General features: G+C 44.9%; 2 protein-coding genes across 9 annotated transcripts; both read left to right on the top strand.

Moving 5' to 3' along the window:
* Positions 1-77: 77 nt before the first annotated feature.
* Positions 78-7,424, top strand: tdp1 (tyrosyl-DNA phosphodiesterase 1). Of its 5 annotated transcripts, none has more exons than XM_056413539.1 (16): positions 78-85; positions 847-1,446; positions 2,267-2,310; positions 3,072-3,127; positions 3,227-3,323; positions 3,458-3,492; positions 3,892-3,984; positions 4,137-4,307; positions 4,403-4,481; positions 4,640-4,816; positions 5,384-5,432; positions 5,662-5,728; positions 5,984-6,091; positions 6,480-6,582; positions 6,670-6,772; positions 7,192-7,424. In XM_056413539.1, the coding sequence occupies exons 2-16, from the start codon at positions 849-851 to the stop codon at positions 7,263-7,265; spliced, it is 1,854 nt and encodes a 617-aa protein (XP_056269514.1). In that variant the 5' UTR covers positions 78-85; positions 847-848; the 3' UTR covers positions 7,266-7,424. The 5 variants fall into 5 exon arrangements, with proteins under 5 accessions (XP_056269514.1, XP_056269512.1, XP_056269515.1 ...); XM_056413537.1 differs by lacking the exon at positions 78-85 and adding an exon at positions 92-180; XM_056413540.1 differs by lacking the exon at positions 78-85 and adding an exon at positions 92-180 and having other exon boundaries at positions 6,480-6,537.
* Positions 7,425-8,388: 964 nt separating this feature from the next.
* Positions 8,389-23,801, top strand: LOC130193216 (homeobox-containing protein 1-like). Of its 4 annotated transcripts, XR_008831527.1 has the most exons (11): positions 8,389-8,757; positions 13,306-13,794; positions 14,742-14,827; positions 14,967-15,077; positions 15,965-16,121; positions 16,212-16,294; positions 17,550-17,645; positions 18,102-18,196; positions 18,423-18,506; positions 18,630-19,012; positions 19,582-23,801. XR_008831527.1 is itself a non-coding variant. In XM_056413655.1 (10 exons), the coding sequence occupies exons 2-10, from the start codon at positions 13,307-13,309 to the stop codon at positions 18,957-18,959; spliced, it is 1,530 nt and encodes a 509-aa protein (XP_056269630.1). In that variant the 5' UTR covers positions 8,389-8,757; position 13,306; the 3' UTR covers positions 18,960-23,801. The 4 variants fall into 4 exon arrangements, 3 of the variants coding, with proteins under 3 accessions (XP_056269630.1, XP_056269632.1, XP_056269633.1); XM_056413655.1 differs by having other exon boundaries at positions 18,630-23,801; XM_056413657.1 differs by having other exon boundaries at positions 18,105-18,196; positions 18,630-23,801.
* The last annotated feature ends 37 nt before the right edge of the window (positions 23,802-23,838 follow it).

Consider the following 23,838-nt stretch of genomic DNA (forward strand, 5'->3'; position numbering starts at 1 on the left):
GTTGAGACGGAACTACATGACCAAAGAAAAAGCAGGAAAAGTTTCGACCCGGACAAGTGTTCCTTGGGCACCTCCTGCACGTGTGGTTTGTTACAAGGGAATGTATTAAGTTTGTTTAGCGGTGGAGCGACACGAGTCGCGACATCATTCAGCTGTACTGCTGCTCACCAATCTGACTTGGTAAAAGCAAATGCCACGCGCGGCCTTTATGCTACGTCACTTACGCTCTTCATAACAATAACACTGTGATACCATCTTATCATTCGCTAATTGCAGAACGTGCACGGTCGGTTTTACGTGTTTTAAAAATTTTCTTGTGTTTTCTGTGTTAATCGTTAGTATAAACGATTTTTTTATGCTGTATATTTGCGTCTAATTAACATTTTGCCAATTTTTAAGACTATTTCATCGAAGCATGCTTTTGATGTTATTGTGCATGTAGTTAATATTATGTAAACACTTTACATGTAGACGCAGCAGTTAGTCCCACGTTATTGACTTTGCATTTATTATAAATAGCCTACATGCACCCAAATGCTGGCATGCTGTCACTTGTGTTTAGAATTGAACCTGTCTCAATTTGGTTATTTATATATATATATAAACAGTAATTGTCACAAATCAGCACCAGACTGATATAGTACGTTGGCTCAAAGCCTCTCTGTTCTAAGAGCTATCAGTTCATATGTTTGGTAAAACACCTGGAGCAAGTGAATTTAAGCTGCATTTAAGTTGTGCTTGGTCTTTTAAATGTTGGAGCTCTCCCAGTCTCATCAGTTAAACCCGGTGGCTTTGCTTCAGATTCACTCTCCTCCTGATGCTTGAACCCTCTGTATCTCTGACCAGGCATGTCTCAGGACAGTCACCACGGCAGGTGGAACATCTCCAGCAGTGATGACGATGACGAGGCTGTCCCTCTCTCTGGGACTACAACATCTGAGTCCCGCCGACCCGCTGCATCCGGTGAAAGCTCCCATCGACCCCCTTCCCCACGGAGCCCCAGACTGGAAGCGGCCACTGTGGACGTGAAACCAGAACCAGCTAACGCCCCTGTGTCCTCGCTCGCCGTTGGCTCAGAGACCGAACGACCGGCATCGACAGACCAGTTGACTCCTTCGAAGTATGAAACCAGTCCGTCGTTGGCTGGAAAGCGGAAGAAAGAGGCGTTGGACGGCTCAGGCTGGGCTCTCTCGGATAGCGACGATGATGATATAGATGTGAAGGGGAAGAGCCTCGGTATGAGGGCCCCTCCGAGCCCCAAGACAAAGAAACCCAAGGTGGAGACTGAGCGACCCCCGAGTCCCCACGGTCGCGTCTACTACATCGACGAGCCAGAGGACTTCTTTGAGTCCAGCATTCCTCGTTTGAGTGACAAATACAGGTTTTACCTCAACAAAGTCACAGGTCTGGACAAGAAGTACAACAGTGGGGCTCTGCACATCAGAGGTGAGAGGAGCTTCGTTTGGTGCAGACAGATTAGTGAGAGGAACAATAAAATCTTGCTTTTGATGTGAATGTTGCAAGTTTAAAATTACAAGTGTTTGACATCACTCATTCATTTCACCTCCAAATGTCCTTCAGTGATCTAGTAGAAGTTGCTCAGTGACGAGAAATAGCAACTAGGATAAGCTGAGAATGCTCTCTGGGTCAATATAACCTTCAATCTTAAATAGCGCTTCTCTAAGTACCCAAAGTCGCTTTACAGTCCAGAGTCCAGTAGTCACACACACACAGTCATCCCGGTGGTGGTAAGCTACATCAGTAGCCACAGCTGCCCTGGGGCAGACTGACAGAAGCGTGGCTGCCAATCAGAGCCTACAGCCCCTCCGACCACCACCGACATTCATTCTTATCCATACGATGCGGTGCATGTCTTTATGATGGTGGGGGAAACCGGAGTACCCGGAGTAAACCCACGCAGGCACGAGGAGAACATGCAAACTCCACACAGAAAGGACCTGGAACCACCGGGACGACCGGGATTCGAACCCAGGGCCTTCTTGCTGTGAGGCGACAGTGATAACCACTGAGCCACCGTGCTGCCCAATATAGGTTGACTATCTTTTTTTAAATGAGCGAGAGTGGCTCTGCGTGTGTGTTATTACTTTTTAGATTTGTCATTTTACGAAATGGCAGCAGGGAAACCCTCTAGTAAGATGAAGGTTCTCGTTTCTTGCCCTGACTGCAGATCTCTGTTCAGAAATCAGTATACAGCATAATCCATTATAACCTATTCTAGTAACCGGTTAGTTTTTTTTTCATCCAGACATTCTCTCGCCATTATTTGGGACCCTGAAAGAGTCTGCTCAGGTGAGTTAACTTATGTCCTGTGTTTAAAACAAATATTTTTGCCACACAAAACCTCCCGAGGATGAATCCACTAACTTCGGAGATCATGTGAATATCCATCTGGTCACCATGATGATGATGATGATGTCACTGCCACTGTGTTCCCCTCAGGATGAAACGTAATCGCTTTGGTGATCCTTTAACTTTTCATCAGGTCAAAAATACAAAACGAATCACATCATTCTCAGCTCACTTTGTGTTTCTAGAGCTAATTAACAAATGTTAGCGCACTAGTTAGTGCTCCACTGAGGTGAGAAATGTGGTGAGCGGTATAACTGCTAAACATCGCCATGTGAGCATGCTGACATTAGCAATTAGTGCAAGCGCATTCTCCCAGCTAGCTGCTAGCAGAGCTGGAGACCAGTGGTTGTCGGCCTTTTTGAGTCGCAACCCCCCTCTCCCATTTAAGTTGATTTTAAACAGCTAAATGGTCAATGTATTTATTTATTTGTACTTGTATAACTTTATTTGGCTTTTTTTTCTTTGGACTTTTTCTGTCCCCCGACCTATTTATTGACCGTCATTGTCTCTCACAAACAGACTCGGTACAATCTATTATAAGGGGCAAATGATATCACTGGCACAGGTGACTTAACTTAAAAATTCCCCAGTCTGAAATATGTTTAATTTATTATCAATATACCTTTTTTAGGTTGTGAACCACAGCTGTAGACTGCAGCAGATGTGTCCATTAACACCAATGTACTGTCTTTTCTTCGTAGTTTAACTACTGCTTTGATATTGCCTGGATGGTCAAGCAGTACCCATCAGAGTTTCGGTAAGTTCTGCTTCTGCGGGTTCTGCAGAATGAGTTAGTTTGTACTTTTCTTTTTACAGTGACTCACGGTCTAAAAGTAGATTTGTGTTGCGTTGACAGGGATTGTCCAGTTCTGATCGTCCACGGAGATAAGAGGGAGGCCAAGGCCCGGCTACTCCTGCAGGCGAAGCCTTTTCCCCATATTCACTTCTGTCAGGTGCAGACCACCACAGGAGACCGCTGTTGCGTTTGTCTGATATGACATAAACTGAGCTATGAAGTAGGATCGTCATACTGACATACTCCTGTTAATACGTTTCCAGACTGATGTGGTGTGACTCTCCCTTACAGGCCAAGCTGGATATTGCTTTTGGAACTCACCACACGTAAGCATTTCTGTCCCTGTCTGGTATCATGCCTGCTCTTTTTTTGTCTTTCTTTCACATCTCACATCAGTTTCATATTTGAATGCATCTTTATGTAAGGCTCTTACCATTTTTGTCCACACTTTAGAATCGGACCAAGTCACAGTCACGTAGTCGAAATAGGACTGCCATTATTGCACTGTTATCATCCTATATAAATGTATAACTTATGGGAGTACTTCTAAGTTCTGGCTGAAATGATTATGATGAATGTGTGCGGACAATGCAGGGAGGGTCAGTGGTATTGAAACTGCCGAAGGTAACTTTGTATTTTACACATTTAGTGACGTACATTGCCAAGCAGGTTTCTTTGTGGTTTCCTTTGCTGTATAAAGCAGAACATTGTGTGTCTTTGTGCAGGAAGATGATGTTGCTGTGGTACGAGGAAGGTTTCAGGGTCATAATTCTGACCTCTAACCTCATCAGAGCCGACTGGTACCAGAAAACACAAGGGTGAGTGTCTGTTGGAGAAGGGATTGTTACCGAGGCTGCGCACATCAATCCTTCTTCAACAGCCTCGGGAACAAATCAAATCCTCCAAACTTGAGAAACGACAGTAGCTTCATGTTGTTTCCAGTTGCCCACTGAATATACGTTTTCCTCAGGATGTGGATGAGCCCCGTGTTTCCACGGTTACCAGAGGGCAGCGATGAGAGTGCGGGGGAGTCTCCGACCTTCTTCAAGAGAGACCTGCTGGAATACCTGGCGTCGTACCGTGCGTCAGAGCTCGAGGTGTGGATCCGGCGAATCGGAGAGCACGACCTGTCGGAGGCCAGGTAAACGCGAGGCATGTGCTGCTAAATGATGGCGCGTTGTGGGTGACTACAATATCCGGATCAACTTCTAACCTACACATATAATCTATTACTAGGGTTTATTTGGTCGGCTCAACCCCAGGGAGATATCTCGGCTCGGACATGGAGCGCTGGGGCCACCTGAGGCTAAGGAAGGTAAAGAAGTTTCCTCTCTAACTAGTTAATAACGGCCCGACTGTCAGGCGGAATTGGAGGTAAAAATAAACTTGGCAACAACGCTTAAAAAATGTAACGAAATGTAACAATTTCCACGTGGTCTGTAACTGATTTATTTATTCTTCTTATTGCATTAGTTGCTGTATGACCACACAGATCCTGTTCCCCGGGAGGAGAGCTGGCCTGTGATTGGCCAGTTTTCCAGCATCGGCTCCATGGGACTGGATAAGACCAAATGGTTGACGGGTGAATTTCAGCGCACCATGACCACGCTGGGAAAATCTTCACTCCGCTCAGACCCCCCCATGCACTTGGTTCGTTCCCTGGAGAACACACTCCGACCCTTGCTGGTGTGATGCAGCAGCGTTACAATGCACAATGCGAGATGATACGATGCTAATTAGGTTTTCTGCTGCTGCTGCAGCCGTTACGATCTCAAATAGAAGATAGCGTTTGCCTAAGCTTTAAAGTGGTAGACGGTTTGTACATTTCCTCCCTGCAGGATAATGGATTGGCTGAAACCAATTTGTAAAAGGTTTCAGACACAATAATGCTTCATTTGAAAAGTGAACCCCTACCAGCCCCATTGGCACTGCCTACTCATCTCTTGCATGTAATGCACTGTGTGTCTGAGACAGGAATTAACATAACTACTGAAAGAATAAACGATACTTTCTTTCTCTTGCATCTAAAACATCATAAAAAAAACAACAGAAGCAATAAAAGACTATAACCGACTGAAGTCAGTTACCTGACCTTTTCTCTACCCGTGCTACTGACCTCGGCCTTAACCGTGATCCTGTAGATGCCACGTTTGGCCACAATTCAGCATGAGTGGCACGCCTTCCCAAACAAGCCGGTGATTGTTTCATCTTTTGTAGGTGTATCCATCAGTGGAAGACGTGAGAACTAGTTTAGAAGGCTATCCAGGTGAGCAATGTTTAACATTTTTGTTATGATTCCTTAATAACTTGTAGAGGTCACAACCTTTACTAAATGCAGGTAAAATGCACAGAATGAGTACGTTTGCGGTCTTTTAGTGTTCTTTAAAAAAACTAAACTATTTGTTAATTGAGTCATCCACCTCCAATATCTAATTGCTTGATTGATCCAGCATTTGATCATGTGGTGACTGCTGTACGTTTCCTCTGTCCTCCAGCGGGAGGCTCTCTTCCCTACAGCATCCAGACGGCTCAGAAACAACTCTGGCTCCACTCCTTCTTCCAGTTAGGTGTACTTCTATTAACCTCTGTGAAAATATCATGATATCTTATAATACACAATACCCATATTGCAAAATGACAGTAGCTGATCACACCGTACAAGGTTACTACACACACTGATCATTTGAGCTTTGGGCTATGTACAGATTGATTTAAGCTTATTTACCGACTGTTGACACAGCCTTATTCACATGTATACATTATATTAAGTTCAATTCCACAGATTCATAATGTGTGTGTGTGTGTGTGTGTGTTTAGTCGTTGGAAAGCCACTGCAACAGGGAGGAGTCATGCCATGCCACACATCAAGACCTACATGAGAGCATCACCAGATTTCACCCAGCTTGCCTGGTTCCTCGTCACAAGGTGTGTTATTTATATTTGTTGATTTATTTTTACTTTTTTATTATTATTTATGTGTCCTTCTGATCATATCCTGCATGTTTTTTACTGCTGAAACTGTTCGTACTAAATGGTACCATTAAAGTTGATTCAAGAGTTTCACATTTAAATTTATTACGAAGAACTTTCACTAGATTCTCACTTGTAGACATCAATCCTTTGTATTTCAAGAGCTTTTAATTTTATGTATAAAAACAAACTTATTTTTCTTATTGTGAATCAACACAAAGACAACTTTTGTCATGTTTAAATACTGCTGAACGCAGCTGCGTTCTCGAGAAATTTAAAATCCCATCGTACTGAAAAATTACTTTCAATGTGCTGTATTGAAACATTTAAATGTGCATTTCAGTGCCAACCTGTCCAAAGCAGCCTGGGGAGCAATGGAAAAGAAGAACACCCAGGTGATGGTGCGTTCATACGAGCTGGGAGTCCTCTATGTGCCCTCTGCCTTCGTAAGAACAACTCCGTGGCAGCAGATAACACGTGCTGGACAACAGTGAGCCGATGTAGAGTTGTAACGTGTGGTCGTCTCCTTCCAGGACATGAAGACCTTCCCCGTTCACAAAAGTCAATTTCCTGCCTCCGACTCCACTGGTTTCCCTGTGCCCTTTGACCTCCCCCCCACATGCTACTCTCCTAAAGGTACACAGCAGAAGTGTGTGTGTGTGTGTGTGTGTGTTTAGGTACGGACTAGATTATTCTGTGAGTCTGATGGTTGAAGAACCACATAGTCTCTGCAGATTCTACTAATTTCTCTCTGCAAATGATGACATAGTCTAAATGTCAACGCTGAACTCTGGTATTCAAATCCCATGTGCAGCAGGTTTAGCTTTGAACTGCAGTCACAGTGCCATCTAGTGGCTAGAGTTACTTCAGCATATTTTACTAATATATTGTATGATTAGTTCAATTCAAAGCATATTGTGTCCTATAGTTTTGTTTTTTTAAGCCATAGCTGTTGATGATATTTGATATATATATATATATATATATGTGTGTATGTATATATGTATATATATATATATGTATATATTTAATGTCACTGATCTCTTTATTTTCAGATCAGCCTTGGATCTGGAACATCCCGTACAGCCATGCTCCCGACACACATGGCAACGTCTGGGTTCCCTCCTGAGCACATATAGACCAACCTGTGTTACTTTACAACTGCCGGTTGTAATTGTCGTTACTGTAGCTGCAGTAGGTGTTAGTTGTAACATTTATTTTTTTATATTTTATACCGGACTGTAGACTGACGTGTTTTCCACTAATAAATTCAATACTGTTCTCATTGCCCAGGTGTGGCGTTAGGATTTGAATGTGAAAGCACTCGCCTTGTTAGTTTGTGTTAAACATATTGATTTAATTGGATTAGGATCTTTATTTTTACACGAGGCCCGTCCAACAAAGCATCACAGCGTGGATGACAGGAAGTTGTCATTATCCCTTAGAGTGATTCATTTATTAATTGTGTTTGTTCTTTAGTAGGTAGCCAAACTATGAGCAGCGAGGGAACAAATCTATCCTTTTAGAGGTCAGGTGGGATCCTATGTTGGCTCCTAACTCCTAATGCTGATTCAGCAAAGTGTCTGCTCCCGAATATCATCCTAAAGTTGCTTTAGACAAACTGATTTTACTTCATAAAAATTGCAGAGTTAACTGTTTGTGACACGTTTTCTTTTCGTGCAGCAGCGGTGGCCGGCACCCGCAGCTCCTCTAACCTACCAGGTTGATAATTGTATTCCTTCGGTCCCCCAGGTGTTAATTTGTCACCGATTCAGCAGCTAGAATGCAAACCAGCAGGGCTGTCTGTGTAATGAGTGTCAAGTGTCACTGATCTGGCGAAAAGGTCTGTCTCACACGCACGCGCGCCCACACACGCACGCGCACACACTACCCTCTGTTCCTGATTCACTACTGGCATTCTGGGTAAAGGAGTTCCAAGACCCTGTTATCAGCTTCAAAAGATTCTCAAGTAGGATAACTGGTCCTTTTGCTTTTTCTCCCAGAGGGCCGAGAATGAGTGAGGATGCATTATGTAATTAAACTGTAGTCCCACCTGTTTAGCAGCTCCAGGACAAGACACCAGGGGAGAGCTTTTAACCACAATTAAATAATATTGACCTCTGCTGGATAAAAAAAAAAAAGTGGGTTTAGTTATCTAAATGCTTTACAGGAAAAGTATTTTAGATAGAGGAACAGACAATAAGTAATACGTGTCGGTTCTGGAGCTGCGCGTTATACCGCTGATACAACGCAGGATCCACACACGTCGTCTTACACGCTAGGGACCTCCCCGCTGTCCACAGGGCGAACACACAACTCGCCGTCTGCCTCGACTCAAAAAGCTGAAACATTGCACTGGATGTGTGGTGTGCCTAACAAACTGGCACCGCGTACAGTAAGTTCTGTAAACTGCGACTCCCGTCGTTCCTTGCGTCATTGTGTCAACATGGCGCCTGTCTGCCGGACAAAAGGCGAATCTGTCTGACGGAGGATTGAAACCCAATTAGAGACAGAGGAGACATTTTGGGAAAACTGTCAGTGTCCGTGAGTCCTGGCGGCCCGAGGCAAGAGCTATATGGTCAAACACACGTCTGCGGGGGCTCTTGGACCGGAATATTAAGGTAAGTGAAGTCCTGCCGCTCCAACTGCTGCAGCTTTAGAGACGACCCCGCTAGCCAACGAGACGTTTCCTTTTTCTCTGCGCGGCGAGAACAGAAAACTCCTTTCACTCGGCGCTGCCCGTCACGAAACGGTCTTATCGGGACGATAAACAGTCGGCGTCCAATTCGGCGTGCACGTAGTCCACTAGCAAACACTTCGTCAAACACAATGTCAACTTTTCCAGTTGCTCCACAGCGCTCGCGACCGCGCTGCACGGCGGTGTTCAAGTGGAGCGGTAACCGCGGAGGATGAGCCGGGAAACGGACAATTCCGCTGTGCGGGGACCGGGTTGGTGTGCACGACATGCGCCGGACGGAAGGGTTGTCCTTCACCGTCCAGTAACACGTCTGAAGACACCCTCTGCCGGGATGCCGTTTCCCCCAGAGCCACGGGGGAATTAAAATCTACATTTCCCCAATGGGGTTCGGCGTAGAAGTCGATGAAGGGAGCTCTCTCCATCGGGGCGACCGCCACATTCAGGGGTCGCCCCCATTGTTTGGTCTGCGGCCACGCGAGCAGCTTGTCCGGGTCACATTTCGGGCTCAGTTTTGAAAAGTCGCCTACCGTCATTAAAATGACTCGTCCTCCGGGCTCAGCTGGTGCATGTCTGCGACCAGGGTTCAGTTCAACGCTATGCCACATCTGGTTGTGGTCACCGGGGGTCAGCAACAGAGCTGCGCTTTCTCTTTCACATGTTGTGGACAACAGTGAAAGCCCAGTCTTGCAATGACGTTTGGCTGGAGGGTGTGAGGACTGAACCTGACCATGAGAGGAAGCTTCAGCCTGGAGAGGCGATGCTAGAGTTCATTGACGCAGCACCATGTCATTCTCTGGAGGGGGTTCTGTGTCAGAAGCTGTGTGCTCCACCAGGGAGGTCAGAGGGCAGGTCAGGTTCACCGAACACCTGCCAGCACCTGGGGCTGATCTCTGAAAAAGTTGAGGAGTCAGCGTCATGCCTTTCTACTAGACCCCCGTCTCTAAATTTAGAAACATCCTAGTTTCCTCTGTAGAACAATCCGAACTACAAGATCTGATCTGGTGTTCTCCGATGAGGGGCTTCCTCCTTAATGTACTAATGCTATTATATTAATGAAGGGCATGCGGCTGCTGCTGGAAAGGCTTGGTTAATGTACCGAAAGTTTAGTGAGCACTGAGCTCTCTGGGTCCTGTGGGAGGGAGCTTGGAGTCCAAACTGACCGACGGCCAAATAAATGATTCTAACAAGTTCCCTACAATAGGAGCGCTGGTGCGATAGGAAAACACTGGACTCGACTTAATTGATAGGAGCACAGAAGGGGAAGCAGTCAGCAAGTTCCACTCATGCAGAGCGGTTTCTTTCCAAAGCCACATCTCTAATTAGTCTTTATTTGACCTCCTCCTCCTGTGGTTTCAGCTCTGCTCAGGGAGAACAGTAAAAATACAACTGAACATCAACGGATATTGTGCGACAAAGTAAATCACAGCGTTAAAAGATGGAATTAACTGGATCGGCACAAGCGTCACGTGAGAAAAAGAGGCCCAAAGGGAAGGAGGGCAGCTTGTTGGCCTCTCGTTTAGTGCAAGTGAAAACACCTGAGGGGGGGCAGTGCCTTCCAGGCAGGAGTCTGTTTCATCCCAGCTGCCTCAAGTGTGGTCATGTGATCGCAAGTAAAAGCAATGGGAGACGATGGGAAAGCAAAAGTGCGTTTTGTTCAGAAGTGTCTATTTCAAGGCAGGTCAGCACTTTCTTGCTCTTCACTGAACATTAAATAGCTGCAGCTTCAGAGAACGTCCTTGCGAGGCAGCCACCGGTCTGATGGGGACCAGTCCATCTGCACTCGCATCCATTTGGTTTATTCTTTAACGTTCTAAATTAGACGGCATCTGGTTAACTCTTTAGTTTTGTTGTTGTCGATTCCACAATTCACAAGTGTGTGCCGAGCATAACTAAACACGGTACCTGGTCATTAAAGAAAATGCAAGGTCTTCGAGCTGTTGATCTGGCCAAACGCAGGCAGTGGCCAGAATGACCTGGAAACTATGAGGCTAAAGAAGGCGGGGTTGATTCCAAGTTACTTGTTTGGGCGTACGCCAGCCAACGGTCTGCACAATGAATATAAATCCTCATCCCATCTGTCAATTTTTCGATTAAGTTTCCCTGCATGCTCGGGGGGGAAAAATGTTGCATGAACTACCGACACTGTACTTGTTCCTTGTGACACGCTTTCAAACCAAAGTGTTAATTGCACCAGTTTTGTGAGTCGCTGCAGCAACAGCAGTGCGGGGAGACCGCAAACAAGGCTCGACAAGTTACTGAGATAAGTGAAATCACGTCATGGTTCATTCGCAGCAAGATATCGTAAACCGATCGGTTATCATGAAATGAAAACCTAATGGTGGAGCCCAGCATTTCCCTCCAATTCAGCAGCCCTGTATGGGACCTACATATCGTTCCTAACTTCATATAGCGTGACTCATCCTCTGCAGCAGTGAAAGAAAGTATGCAGCTTGGCTGCCTGAGATGTACATTTTTGTTGGCATTTTTCCCAAGACACACACACACACACACACACACACACACACACTCACCCTCCTCCTCTATAAGTGTTGACATGTCTGCTCTGCTGACTTTGATTCTCTGCTGTGGCCTGTTTTTCTTCTCGGCATCAGAAAGAAAAGCATCAAGACAGATGCGTTATTCTCTCTCTCTCTTTCATTCTCTCTCTCTATTCTGTTATTACAAGCGCTGGTATTTCTTTTTTTTTCTTTAGAAATTATATTAAATCAGTGTGTTTGTTAGAGAGCATGGTTTTGGTTTGAATAAATACCGTACGTTACATTAGTAGGGCCATATTATATGAATATTGGGCTTGGAAACGAATCCCCTATGATAAAAGCCGTATTTAATCTGTAGGAATGCATTGTATATCTGGATAGCAGCTGCCGAACTCTGATGTCTGACTGTGTGTGTGTGTGAATTAAATGTGTGTGTGCATGTGCGTGCGCTGTAAATCTGCAGGCAGGAAGCTAACAGATGTGACCGTTCTTCCATTTTGTTTTTTGATTGCCTCCCCTTGACGTGGATGTGAAACTCAGCTTGTAGAAAGGTCATCAATGAGCTAAAAAAATATTTTGGAGTAGAAAATGCAGATTTTCCTTTCAACAAGCTCCATTTTTGACAATATTCATGGTCACTGTTCTTTGCCCAAGAGCCTCTCGATGTGTACATGTGTTTATTTCATGTCTATTTCCTCTCTCCCTTAATCAGGAAGTCACAATGAGATTACAAACCTCTTTTATATGTAAGACTTTGGCAAGACAGGGTCAAATAGCAGCGACACATAACAGCACAAGAACATCAGATAAGTTTAATTTAATTGAAAGAGGTTGTGGCTCTCCAGGTCAAGCTTTGCTTGCAGATCGTTCCAGGGCGGTCGTGGAACAGACTTGTTTTTTTGACAGCCTAAAATGAAGCAATTTGTGCAATTTAAGATGACGACAGTGTATGACATTTAGGGGGACTTATAGGCTCCGTGTAACTATGTTTGACCTGAAACCTAAGAATCCATTATGTTTTTGTTAGCTTAGAAAAAGCTATTTATATCTCCACAGTCCTCTTCTCCGAGTCCGGCCATGTTGCACCGCCATGTTTCCAAAGCAGCTCAGGAGGGACGGACTGAACACGGCCCTAGCCAGACCCTGTTGTGTGTTGATCTAAAGTAAGGGTTGGGTAACGAAACTCGGTATTCAACGGGCCCCGGTGCTAAACTATTAAAGACCGTAGTATTGATAAGCCTCAACGTTTTTTTTATCCACACTTTCTAATGTTTTGGTGTCATTTTATCAGCACGCTGCGGCGGCCATCTCCTCTGCTCCTGGTGTCGGGGCGCTCCAACACACAGTGGAGCAGCTCAGGGAGCCAGGTGGAGATAACAACAACATGCGTGATACTGTACATGCGATTAAACATTGGCAAAGGAAAAAGCCGATACTTTATCAATACATCTGTTCAGCAAGCATGAGCATGTAAACAAAAGCGAAACCTAATTCAATCGGCTGCGTCTGCAGGCTCGTCCACCGACCATGACTTCCACCGCCGCCAAGACACGTTTCCCAAACAACCGCACATTCGCCGTTTCTTTTTCTAAGACAAAAGTCGTCTGTATGCAGTTTAACTGTTTAGCTCAGTTTGCTTTGGTAAACTTGTGATCTGAGACAAAGCAGCCCTCCTCGCTGTCCCAGCGGTACCTGCTGGCGGTGAATCAGCAGAGGGAGGAGAACGGAAGACAGGAGGAAGGACTGATACTACCTGATTAGTTTGTGCTCTTCATTCACTTTTCTCAGGAATGTTAGTTATTTTGTTGACAAGTTAGATTTATTTCTCGTGAGATAAGACTTTCTATTAGTGTCTTTGCTGTGGTAAAAAATGACTGTTGCCGTTAACTCCTACTTGTTGTATTTAGAATTGTGTCTCCTAAACCAAAATAACTCTTTTCATTGTTCTTTGTCGTTGTTTTGATCCCCTGCAGGATGTTCCAGCAGTGCGAGGAGCCTCGTTTCACCATCGAGCAGATCGACCTCCTGCAGAGGCTAAGGAGGACCGGCATCACGCAGACGGAGGTCCTCCATGCCCTGGACACGCTGGAGCACCTGGATCGCAAACATGGACAGAAGTTGTACCATAAGCCTCCCTACATGCCTCCCTGCTCTTCCTTGTCCTCCTCCAGCGCCGGCGTCGCCTCCTCCTCCATGACTTCCACGGCCACCCAAACAAGTTTCCCAAACAACCGACTCTCGCTGTCGCCCAGCAACCACTTCGACACCGCCTCCCCACCTCCGCCCATCCCAGTGGCATCGCCGGTCACCATGGCGGCGGTGGTCCAGAACGGCCTGGCTGCCGTCACCAACGGGAAGCTGTCGCCGCCCCGGTTCCCTCTTGGCGTGGCGGCACCGGTCTACGGGTTTGAGACCAATGAAGAGGACATCGATGTTGATGACAAGGTGGAGGACTTGCTGAGGTAAGACCACACCGGACTCAACTCAGGCTAGGTTGGACCAGAAGTGGCTCGACCAGGAAGAACCAGGCCAGACCAGCTGACGTCAGCTGGTGACTGATAGGAAATTGAAGCACAACGAAATGTTTTAAACAGTGTTATGCTTTCATAGTTAGTCTACCAGGGAGTGATGACACGTTTGTTTTTCTACTGTAAAAGTACTGAGTAAAGCCGAGTACATTTCGTCAGTGCATAAACTTGTTTGTACTAGTTGGCAGACTCCAAGCAGTATTTCCCCAGAGCGCCAAGTAACCCAACCTTGTTGCTGACAGTATTAGAGCACCGACCATTGGATTACAAGTAGATTATGTACAGTTTGCCACAGCTCCAGTTCCCTGAATTAGCATGACAATTATGATTATATTTATTTGTTTGCAATCCAAAGGCTGTATAAGTGGCTTTACACCCCACTGGAAGCATAAAGAATAGCTGGCTGAAGCAGACGGCAGGGCCTGATGGTCAACAGCTCTCTCTGAATCTGAAGGATTCAAGGATTAATGCCTGCACACACACATTTACACACACACACATATTTGCACACACACACACATTTACACACACACACACATATTTGCACACACACACACATTTACACACACACACACACATACACACTCTCACTAGTGCTCCTCATCTGTAGTCTGCAGTCAGACAGCAGCAATCAGAGCGGTATTGATTCAAGGGTGTGTGAAGATGAAATCAAAGCAGAAAGCAGCGAATATTACAGCAGCGTCTGGCATCGTGATTCCTGCAACATATTCGGCCTCGGCAGCAGTTGCTGCCATGAATATATTTATATAGGTATGTGGATTGCAGAGTTACAGCTGGTTTAAAGTGTGCTCTATGTGTGTAATGTCGGACTGTACTCTGTTGTAAACCAGTAGACCCCCCCCTCCCCCCATTGCTTATAGGAGGGACAGTGCTGTGATCAAAGAGGAGATTAAGTCCTTCCTGGCAAACAGGCGGATCTCCCAGGCCGTGGTCGCTCAGGTAACGGGTGAGTATCGACGTCCACCACACCTCACCCACCTGCACCTGAACTGCCAGTTGACATGCCGACAGGCATCCAGCTCCTGACCTACAGACCTCACTCCTCTCTCCTCCCCTCCCCTCCCATCCCCTCATCTCCTCTGCAGGGATCAGTCAGAGCCGGATCTCCCACTGGCTCCTGCAGCAGGGATCCGACCTCAGCGAGCAGAAGAAACGGGCCTTCTTTCGCTGGTACCAGCTGGAAAAGACCAATCCCGGTAACGCCACCCTCCACTTTGTAAGAAAAATAACAATATAAATACGGTAAAGGGGTAAGATGTTTTTCAATAACCAGCTGCACTGAATGCACGACTGGCAGTGCTGACTTCAATAACACGGAGCGTTTCTTAACGCTGACGGAGCACAAATCCGTCCCATCAAACTGAGGAGGACAATCCTCGCTACAACAGAAGGGGAGGAGCTCGTTATCTGTTCCAAACATGTTGCCGTCGGACACCCAAAGACTGAGGCGCCAGTACACCAGGGCAGAAAAGTAAATTGTACCCCAGTTCGTTGGTGTTAATCGCTGATTTGAACATGAACTAGGAGAGGTCTGGCAGCGGAGGACCGGCCTTCGGTGTTCGGGGTGTTGCAGACAAGTTGGAGTCAAAGAGTCTCTTCCGTCAGAAAAGAAAGCCGTGGCATGTGTGTGTTTTTCTTTTTTAATGGGCGTCTTGAGATATCCCTGGTGACTGGAATACAAGGCTGTTTTCCTGGGATTGAACAATGACTACATTGTGTTTGGTCCAGACCCACACACTGGAATTTATGACGGAAGCAGTGCAGTCTAGTTATCCTTGTCGTCCCTTGGAGAAAAATAAAAAAAAGCTGGCCCAGTGCCTTCATCAGAATTTCTTGACTTTAATTTGGTTCATTGGCTCGATGCTCGATGATAAATGTCACGATTTTAATGAATCATTTTTTGTCCTTGCAACCTCATGGTTAAGGGTAAAGATGCATAGCACATTTCCAATCTTCAATAATGACATTTCATCATTATATTTGAGATTTTTCTTTCGGTGGAGTAATGGTCAACAGAAAACTGCTTGTGATTCCTACTCGCGTTGTTTGCGGCGTGTTGAAATGCCTGCCTTTGTGACTTTAGGTGCCACTCTGGCCATGCGAGTCGCCCCAGTGGCCCTCGAGGACGTGATGGACTGGCAGCAAGCCCCGCCTCCGTTCGGCTTGGCCCCCGGGGGCTTCCGTCTGCGGCGGGGGAGCAGGTTTACCTGGAGGAAGGAGTGCCTGGCTGTTATGGAGAGGTGAGGAGGAGGAGGAGGAGGTGTATACCATAACGTATGGTGTTTAATTGGTACAGGGATTATAGTGTGTGTGTGTGTGTGTGTGTGTAGCTACTTCATTGACCACCAGTACCCTGATGAAGCAAAGAGAGAGGAGATTGCCACCGCCTGCAACGCCGTCATTCAGAAACCAGGTAGGTCAAAATAGGAACGAATGACTTGGACTGAAATGGTAGATAGTGTAAATATCTTTGCTTGGTTAACAAAATAGTTTTAGTCTTTGCTTTTAGCTACTGAGATGAGATGTAGACCTGCCATGTCAAGGAGCCCCATGGTCCAAATGCAACTAGGTGGTTATTTCTAGAAGTGTCGTTGGCTGTGAGTCCTACTCTATTTTTGTAATGACTGAGAGGAAGTGAATGATCATAGAGGAAAATCACTGTAGCGTTCCCTGTGTCATGTCCATCACTTTGTATACTGAGACCCAACAGGAAGTGTAATTGTGCTTTTACAGCATTCACTTCACAAAGTCCACTTCAGTGCAAAAAAACCCCCCAAAACAACAAGGTAACCAAACATGTTGCATCATGAGAAACACACGACTTAACTCCTCTGCAGTTTAAACAAAGTAGCTCTGATGTCCAGAGGACGAAAAATGCCTCATTTTACTGCTAAATAAACACAATATATTAGTTTTATTTTACACAATCACCGAGTCCGTCCATTCAGTCCAGATCATGAATATCAATTATTTATTGAATGTAACTCTTCAAATACCAACAGTTTATTTACATGATGCCACTATTTTTGTTACGGAAAAAACCAACACGTTTGATCATTTTCTGTTTACTGAATGCTTGGGGATGTTATTGTTGTATGACGGATGCTTTTAAACAGCAGAAGTGATGAAAAAATCTCCTCAGTGACAGGGTTATAAACACTATGTTGAAAAAAAAAGCAGCCGCATTGAATCTTTGAACTCTTTGAAGAATTGCTGCGAAGAGACTTTCTGACCAGTGAAATTAGATGGGCTTGAATGAGCCTTCAAAAACACTCCCGGGGAGATGACTGAAGGAGTAGAGGAGAGAGACGCAGCAGCCCGGAGAGATAGCTCTCTGGTTGTGTGTGCGTGTGTGTTCTTGTACTTGTATCCCAGTGGGGACTTTTACCTGAGTGCACACAGACCCATGGGGACTTGTGTCACCGTGGGGACCAAAACAGTGTCTAGACATGCCTCAGTTTTCTGGGAAACCTTTCTGTTAAATTCCTGAAAAGCATTTTCAAGACAAAAATACGTGTGACTATGTATCAATGCACATCTAAAATGTTCAGTACAGAGTACTGCAGTCCTCATGAGGTCAATTGTTCTGGAATCGTCTGTTCATTAAATTACTTTTATTGGTCAAAAGTAGTATCAAAACGTGATGTCCACATGTGTGTGTTTTGCAGGAAAGAAGCTGTCAGATTTGGAGAGAGTTACGTCTCTGAAGGTCTACAACTGGTTTGCCAACCGCCGCAAAGACATCAAGAGGCGCGCCAACATTGGTAATGTCTGTCTGTCTGTCTGTCTGTCAGTTAGACAGCAGTGAATATTTGTGGGGTTAAACTGACAAGATTGACAAAAGACCTCAACGTGACGCTGAGAGTTCCAAACTTGGTGTGTGTGTGTGTGATCCCTTTTTATTAAGAACCAGATATCCACTGTGCTGAGCATCTCTAAATAAATCAATACACACACATAAAATAGGCTTTACTCATCAGCCCACATCCTAGTCGGACGCTCTTTGCTCCCTGTGTGGCAGAGAGAGAAACTTGGATGCCATTTTGCTCTACACACAGCTGCTGTGGCATTCTGCACAGACACACACACACACACACACACACACACCTGGGTGTCAGCGAGGAATACGCATTATTCCCCTGACTCTCAGACATGCGTCCTTTCTTGCCTCGTGCGACGCTTGAGGTCGATATGCTATGATGAGGTTTGTGTTTTTGAAGAAGCAGCCATCTTGGAGAGCCACGGCATCGAGGTTCAGAGTCCAGGCGGTCAGTCCAACAGCGACGAGGTGGACGGCAACGACTTCCCTGACCAGGTAACTGAGCAGCTCGGAGGTATGCGAGCGACAGTGCACGCACAGCGGGGCTTTGTTTTGAGTCCACTTTGTGTCTCCTGTTTGAGTTTACACTTAGTCACGTATTTGACTCTGACACAATCAATCACTAGCTGCAGAGAGGTCAGGGGTCGCAGCGTTACGGCAATATTGTCGTGGTGGTGGAACAAACTGGTTATTGTGTAACCTGTGTGCTGCTCGTTCACAGGGTTGCGAGGTGTCCTTATTTGACAAGAGAGCTTCAGCCAAGCAGTTTGGTTTCAGTCGAGCTGACCTGTCCTCTCCAACCCAGGTACAGCCTTTCAAAACACACGCATGCACGCACGCACACACTTACACACTTACACACACACACACACACACAAAATAAAAACATTCTCCTAACATTCCCTGTATTTGTCCGCTCCTTGTTCAGGTACCCACGCTGCTGCCCAGCTGGTTTTCTGTCCTGAGCAGAGGGGGCTTGTCTGGACAGAGGGGCACCTCCCTGATTGGCCGCTCCCACGTGTCAGGGGCGGTCCCTCAGGTGGAAGGTTCCAGGTTGACAGGCGTGTCCTGGTCTCCCCCGTCGCCCTCCCTCCAGGACGAAGCCACCATTCACAGCGTGCTGTCCGAGCCCCAGGACCCAATCGGTTTGGAGAAGGCGGCTGTCAACCACAGCAGCCACGCCCTGGCCAATCAGGTGGACGGGCCAGGGTGCAGTATCGGGAATGACATCAAGACGGAAACGCTGGAGGACGACTGAAACGGGCGGCGGACATTGGCGTTGTCAGAGCAATGAATGGAGCAGGATCTGAGGTGTGTTAATATGCAAGCAGATTTTATAGGAATGTAATAAGTGAAAACAAAAAAATGAAAGACCAAAAGTCGTGTAAAGTCCAACCCTGAGATACCTCCCAACCCTGAGATACCTCCCAACCCTACCTCCAACCACCGACCTGCTCTGCTACGCTCTTATAGAATTTTTTAGTATGTTATAATAAGAATGATGATAATAACAATACACTTTTATTTCTTAAAGTGCTCCCTATCAGACTATGGAAGACAAGAAATGCCCAAACCAAGAAAGGGAAATCACATTCTTTAACCATGACCCATGAGGGGAAGTACACACGGCCATGTGCAGTGTTGTCCCTTCAATTATTTGCCGATTTTGTTTTCGGCATTTTAAATCTTCCGTAGACTCGATGCATCGAGCCGGTTCCACCGCAGGACAACACTGTATTTGACACGGGGCGCACTGTGATCACACAACTCAACCGCCTCAAAAGATGAAACGCCTGAGTTTGAAAGTCAAGTTAATTTCCAACTGGTCGTTTTTTTAAAATTCTGTTGCGTATTTAATCACGGCTGACTCCATTTCAAAGGTTTTGCTGTTGGTTCCTTCGAGTGTGAAGGACGGCAGAATAAGCTCCGCTACACGAAGGTCACGGCGCGTTGGTAACAACATTCTGTGGGCCTGTGGAAATGTAGAAAGGACCTACTCCTCCACCTCCTCCTCCTGCCCTGCTAGAATAAACTCAATATATGGAAACAAAGACAGGAATACCTGGATGTTTAATATTTACAATTTTTATTTAAAAACGATCTATCTGAAATTGAGTGGTTTAATTCCTTGTAATTATTTTAAGTTCTCCCAAAAAAAAATGACGCAACTTTTGAACGGTGCAGGTTTTGTCTGGCTTCCATGCGTCACATGACCGACGAGTCGAGGCGCCGCTGCTTCTCCTCTGGTCTCAAACATATTTCTGTTCAGAAAATGAAGAAAGTTAAGGAACTTGATCAACTTGAAATTGCATTAAGGAGTTCAAACCACATACATAGGTAGTTATTTTAATAACATATTATAAACAGACTATACATTCAACAGTATTTAAATATCAAGTTTTAGGTAGACATTTCACCATTTAAGCATTCATTGCTTTTAAAAGCTAAATCTTCTTGTTCTCTTTTTGCTTCCATATTAATAAGTAACACAAATGGAAGTTACTCGATACATAACTGCATACACATTTGAATGACAATTAGAAACCCGGATGTCCAGGTGACCGGGTGTGAATAGTACGAGATGATCTATAATCAATACTGATCCGTCAGTTGTGAAGTATTACACAATGTAATGACACTGTTTAATACGACAGATTAAAGTGTAACGTGAATACATACATATACTACACATGAATGCATATACAGTGTGTTATAGAAACCATGGAGTGTATGTGGTATATATAGATAGAAATATATGTGTATGTGTATATATATATGTGTGTATATATATATAGATAGAAATATATGTATATATATGTGTGTATATTTATATGTGTATTTATATATGTATATATACACACATATGTGTATGTGTCTATGTATGTATATATATATGTGTGTGTGTATATATACACATATATTTATATGTGTATGTATATATATATATATATATACACACATATATGTGTATGTGTATATGATCCATTTATATTTACAGTATATATATTGGCTTCAAATGAGAGAAAGCGTCTGTATGAGTCTGTCTTGTCGGTGAAAGGTGAGGGACGCATTAGCCAAAGTATTACGTTTTTATGTTGTGTATTTTGAGTGTGTGCTGGTCATGGATGGAGCTGTGTGTTATAGTTATGCTCATCAAAGATGCATCAGATGTGTCAAACTATTGGGAGGAAAATGCCTTTTCCTTTAGTTTCGGCATACCCGTGTTTGTGCTCGATATGCCACGTGTTCTAAACACACATTGTCCCGTTTAAATTATATTTTCATTTCAAATGACACTTTATTGGATCAATGTCATGGTGCTTAGGAGTCCCTGCTGTTCAGACATACGATTGACCGGTGTGAACGACTGAAACACCAGAGAGGCAGCAGGAAGAGAGGAAGAGGAGGATTTGGGAAACTTGAGTGAGTCGGATTCAACCGCAGCGAGAAGTGTTCTTTGGGAAAAGGACGAATAAATTAGTCAACTCAAGAAATATTGATCCCAGTACAGCCGTTGTAGAAGTCTTTTTAATTTTTGTAATTGTTATTTCCAACCCAACAAGGATTATGTCACGTTTTGACCTGGGGGTGTCGCTGTGTTGTCGGCTATGTGACGAGGAGCACCAGCTACTGGCCAGAGACCCTGTTATGAGGAGCGAGGGAGGAGTCAGCAGGCGGCCAATGGCAGTGTAGTGTGAGTCTCTGCGACCTCTAGATGTCCTTGAGCATGCAGCCGTAACTAGGCATCCAAAATATTGGGCAGTTTGCAAGATAAGCCGTGGACAGACACTGAGGCGCTCGCTCGCTCTCTCTCTCTCTCACTCTAGGACCGATAAACAAAGCTAAGTGCACCTTTTTTATTGTTTAGGTTCCAATTGAAATGCTACATTTTATTGTTACCGAAAGTTCACGCTCAAGTTCCATCCGACCTCGAAACGTCCCTTTTGTCTGCGTAAGAGTAGTTGGCGTGTACGTTGCTGTAGCGCGTAACCTTTCTCGCTAGTTAAAGAGTAAATAGCACCAGTTAGGAGATCCAGCACATCAGATTGATCCGTCATGTTTTTGTTCCACGCGTGTACCCTACGTTTCTTTCGTTGAAGTGCCTTATTTATTAGCTGTGTTTATAACCCGTGGTCACGAGGAAGGACTTCCACAATGGCTGTACGTTCATCACTGGATAGAAACCAAGCAGGAACTCGATGTTCTGTGACGGCCACCGCTAACCGCTTCATCACCAGGTGCTCTACAGGCGAAGCTACTCGTTCAGAGTTCAACCAACTCAACACAAATACCTCACTTAACCCCGCTCAGCTATAAGCTGCACCCGCAGGTTCCTCCACGGCTGCTGCAACGTGAATACGAGTCCAGGCCGTCGGGGTGAAAGTAACGAGACGATTTATAACTGTGATGTGGCCGAGAGGCTCGCTGGCTGATCGGAGATTAGAAATGTCGGTGTCTCTAAAAGGGAAATTCCTTCTTGAACTTGAGCCAATAACTTGAGTTTGAACATAAAGGGAAATTCCACTCTTAAAAAAGAAAAGAACATACATCATGCATAAGCTCCTGCTTCCACCAAGTCCAAGAAATCCGTATTAGTCGTGGTGGAATTCTAACTCAAGTCGTGTTACTTTCAGTTTGAACGTCTTTGAGAATCAACATTTTGTGCTGGATTGTTTTAATTGTGCGGCAGCACAGCTGCCCGGGTGTCATTCGCTTTAAGCGTGAAAGAAGTCAGTGATGTAGCTTTTCCTGTCATCCGTTTGAATTATTTACACCAAAATATACTTCCAATTAAAGGGTTGGAATTTTTAATTATGTTTTTTATCTGCCAAGAAGAAGCCTTTCTGAGGTGAATCTAGGGGTTCATTTTAGACTTTGTGCTCTTTTGAGATTATTTCAGGATTTAAAACCATTTCAGCGGCTGCCTTCATGGTCTTCTTTTGAAGTTGTACTTTTGTGAACCGAAGTGGCACATTAATGTGAATAAAGGAGGGCTTTTATTGTGAGCGTCATTTTAGAGCCACAAAATCTGAAAGGAAAACTAAATGAATAAACATGAGAATTCAAATTAATCCAAAAAATAGTCCATGAGAAACCCAAAAATAAGAAACGCAAACTCGCGATCTTTTATCTCGTTTCTGGTCGAGTTTCTGTTTTTGACCCTAAACTGTCTATTCACTTTGCTTTTTAGTGTTTTTAAAGTGTTTATTCTCATAATCAACTTGAATTGCACTAAAAGTCAAAGTGGTCACGAAAATCTAACACGGTAAATACTTTAAATGACATGACCTTTGCTCTTCCAGTTAGATTCAGTACCTTGTTTGACATTGCGCGACGTCTTCATCGGTTCAGTTCTCTGGCCTCCGGCCCCCCCGCTGCCTTGCGGTTCCTCTTAGTCTAAAGAAGGACGGGCTTCCATTCGCTGGTTCTTCACCGGAAACAAAACAAACGCGTCCCGGACGCCAGGTATTCACTTTGATGTCCCCCCCGGTGGCATCCGGCCCTTCGCGCTGTAAACGTGTTGCTCGGCGTGACGGGTCAGGGCCGCATGCCGTCAGAGGCGTCGCAGAGGATCTCGATCTGACCTGAGGTCAGCCCACGAGAGCAAACAGAGGACTGCCGACTGCGTCGCCAACGCGGCTGCAGTCAGTTCGCGCCTCAGAACTGAATGTTGGATGAAATTAGGATTTTTTTTCTTTTTTATGTAGATGTGGCCGTTTTAATGTCTTTATTAAATCAGCCAATGACTGTAAATAAATACAGAAAAAAATGGTTCCGACATTGTATCCGTCATGTAAAGAATAAACAACCCGAGTTGTTTCCATTTCGGCAATAAATGATGAAATGATTCTAAAGAATGAAATATCAAACCCCCGCAGGTTTGTTGTATCACTTTGACTTGATATGTCTCCCTTTGTTATTTTCTATTTCAAGATTTAGTGCCTTTTTTGGACGGTAGACTGTTCTGTAATCGCTATGTGGAAGATCTGCATACGCCTTTTGTTACTTTTTCATCTGTTGGATAAACCGTATTTGTTATTTTTAAGGTGTTTTTATTGATATTCTATTTACAAGGGAATAAAAACGTGATCCGAGCCCATGAAGTGCGTCTTGTCTTGTTGTGCCAGAAAGCGTCC

The sequence above is a fragment of the Pseudoliparis swirei genome, chromosome 4 (assembly GCF_029220125.1).
Source record: "Pseudoliparis swirei isolate HS2019 ecotype Mariana Trench chromosome 4, NWPU_hadal_v1, whole genome shotgun sequence".
Taxonomy (NCBI): domain Eukaryota; kingdom Metazoa; phylum Chordata; class Actinopteri; order Perciformes; family Liparidae; genus Pseudoliparis; species Pseudoliparis swirei.

Bases quoted from the DNA above. Each gene is read 5' to 3' on its own strand.
- tdp1 (XM_056413539.1), top strand. From the start codon at position 849: ATGTCTCAGGACAGTCACCACGGCAGGTGGAACATCTCCAGCAGTGAT. The intron at 1,447-2,266 runs GTGAGAGGAGCT...TTTTTCATCCAG, and splicing joins TGGGGCTCTGCACATCAGAG to ACATTCTCTCGCCATTATTT. The intron at 6,773-7,191 runs GTACACAGCAGA...CTTTATTTTCAG, and splicing joins CACATGCTACTCTCCTAAAG to ATCAGCCTTGGATCTGGAAC.
- LOC130193216 (XM_056413655.1), top strand. From the start codon at position 13,307: ATGTTCCAGCAGTGCGAGGAGCCTCGTTTCACCATCGAGCAGATCGAC. The intron at 16,295-17,549 runs GTAGGTCAAAAT...TGTGTTTTGCAG, and splicing joins CGCCGTCATTCAGAAACCAG to GAAAGAAGCTGTCAGATTTG. The intron at 18,197-18,422 runs GTAACTGAGCAG...GCTCGTTCACAG, and splicing joins GCAACGACTTCCCTGACCAG to GGTTGCGAGGTGTCCTTATT.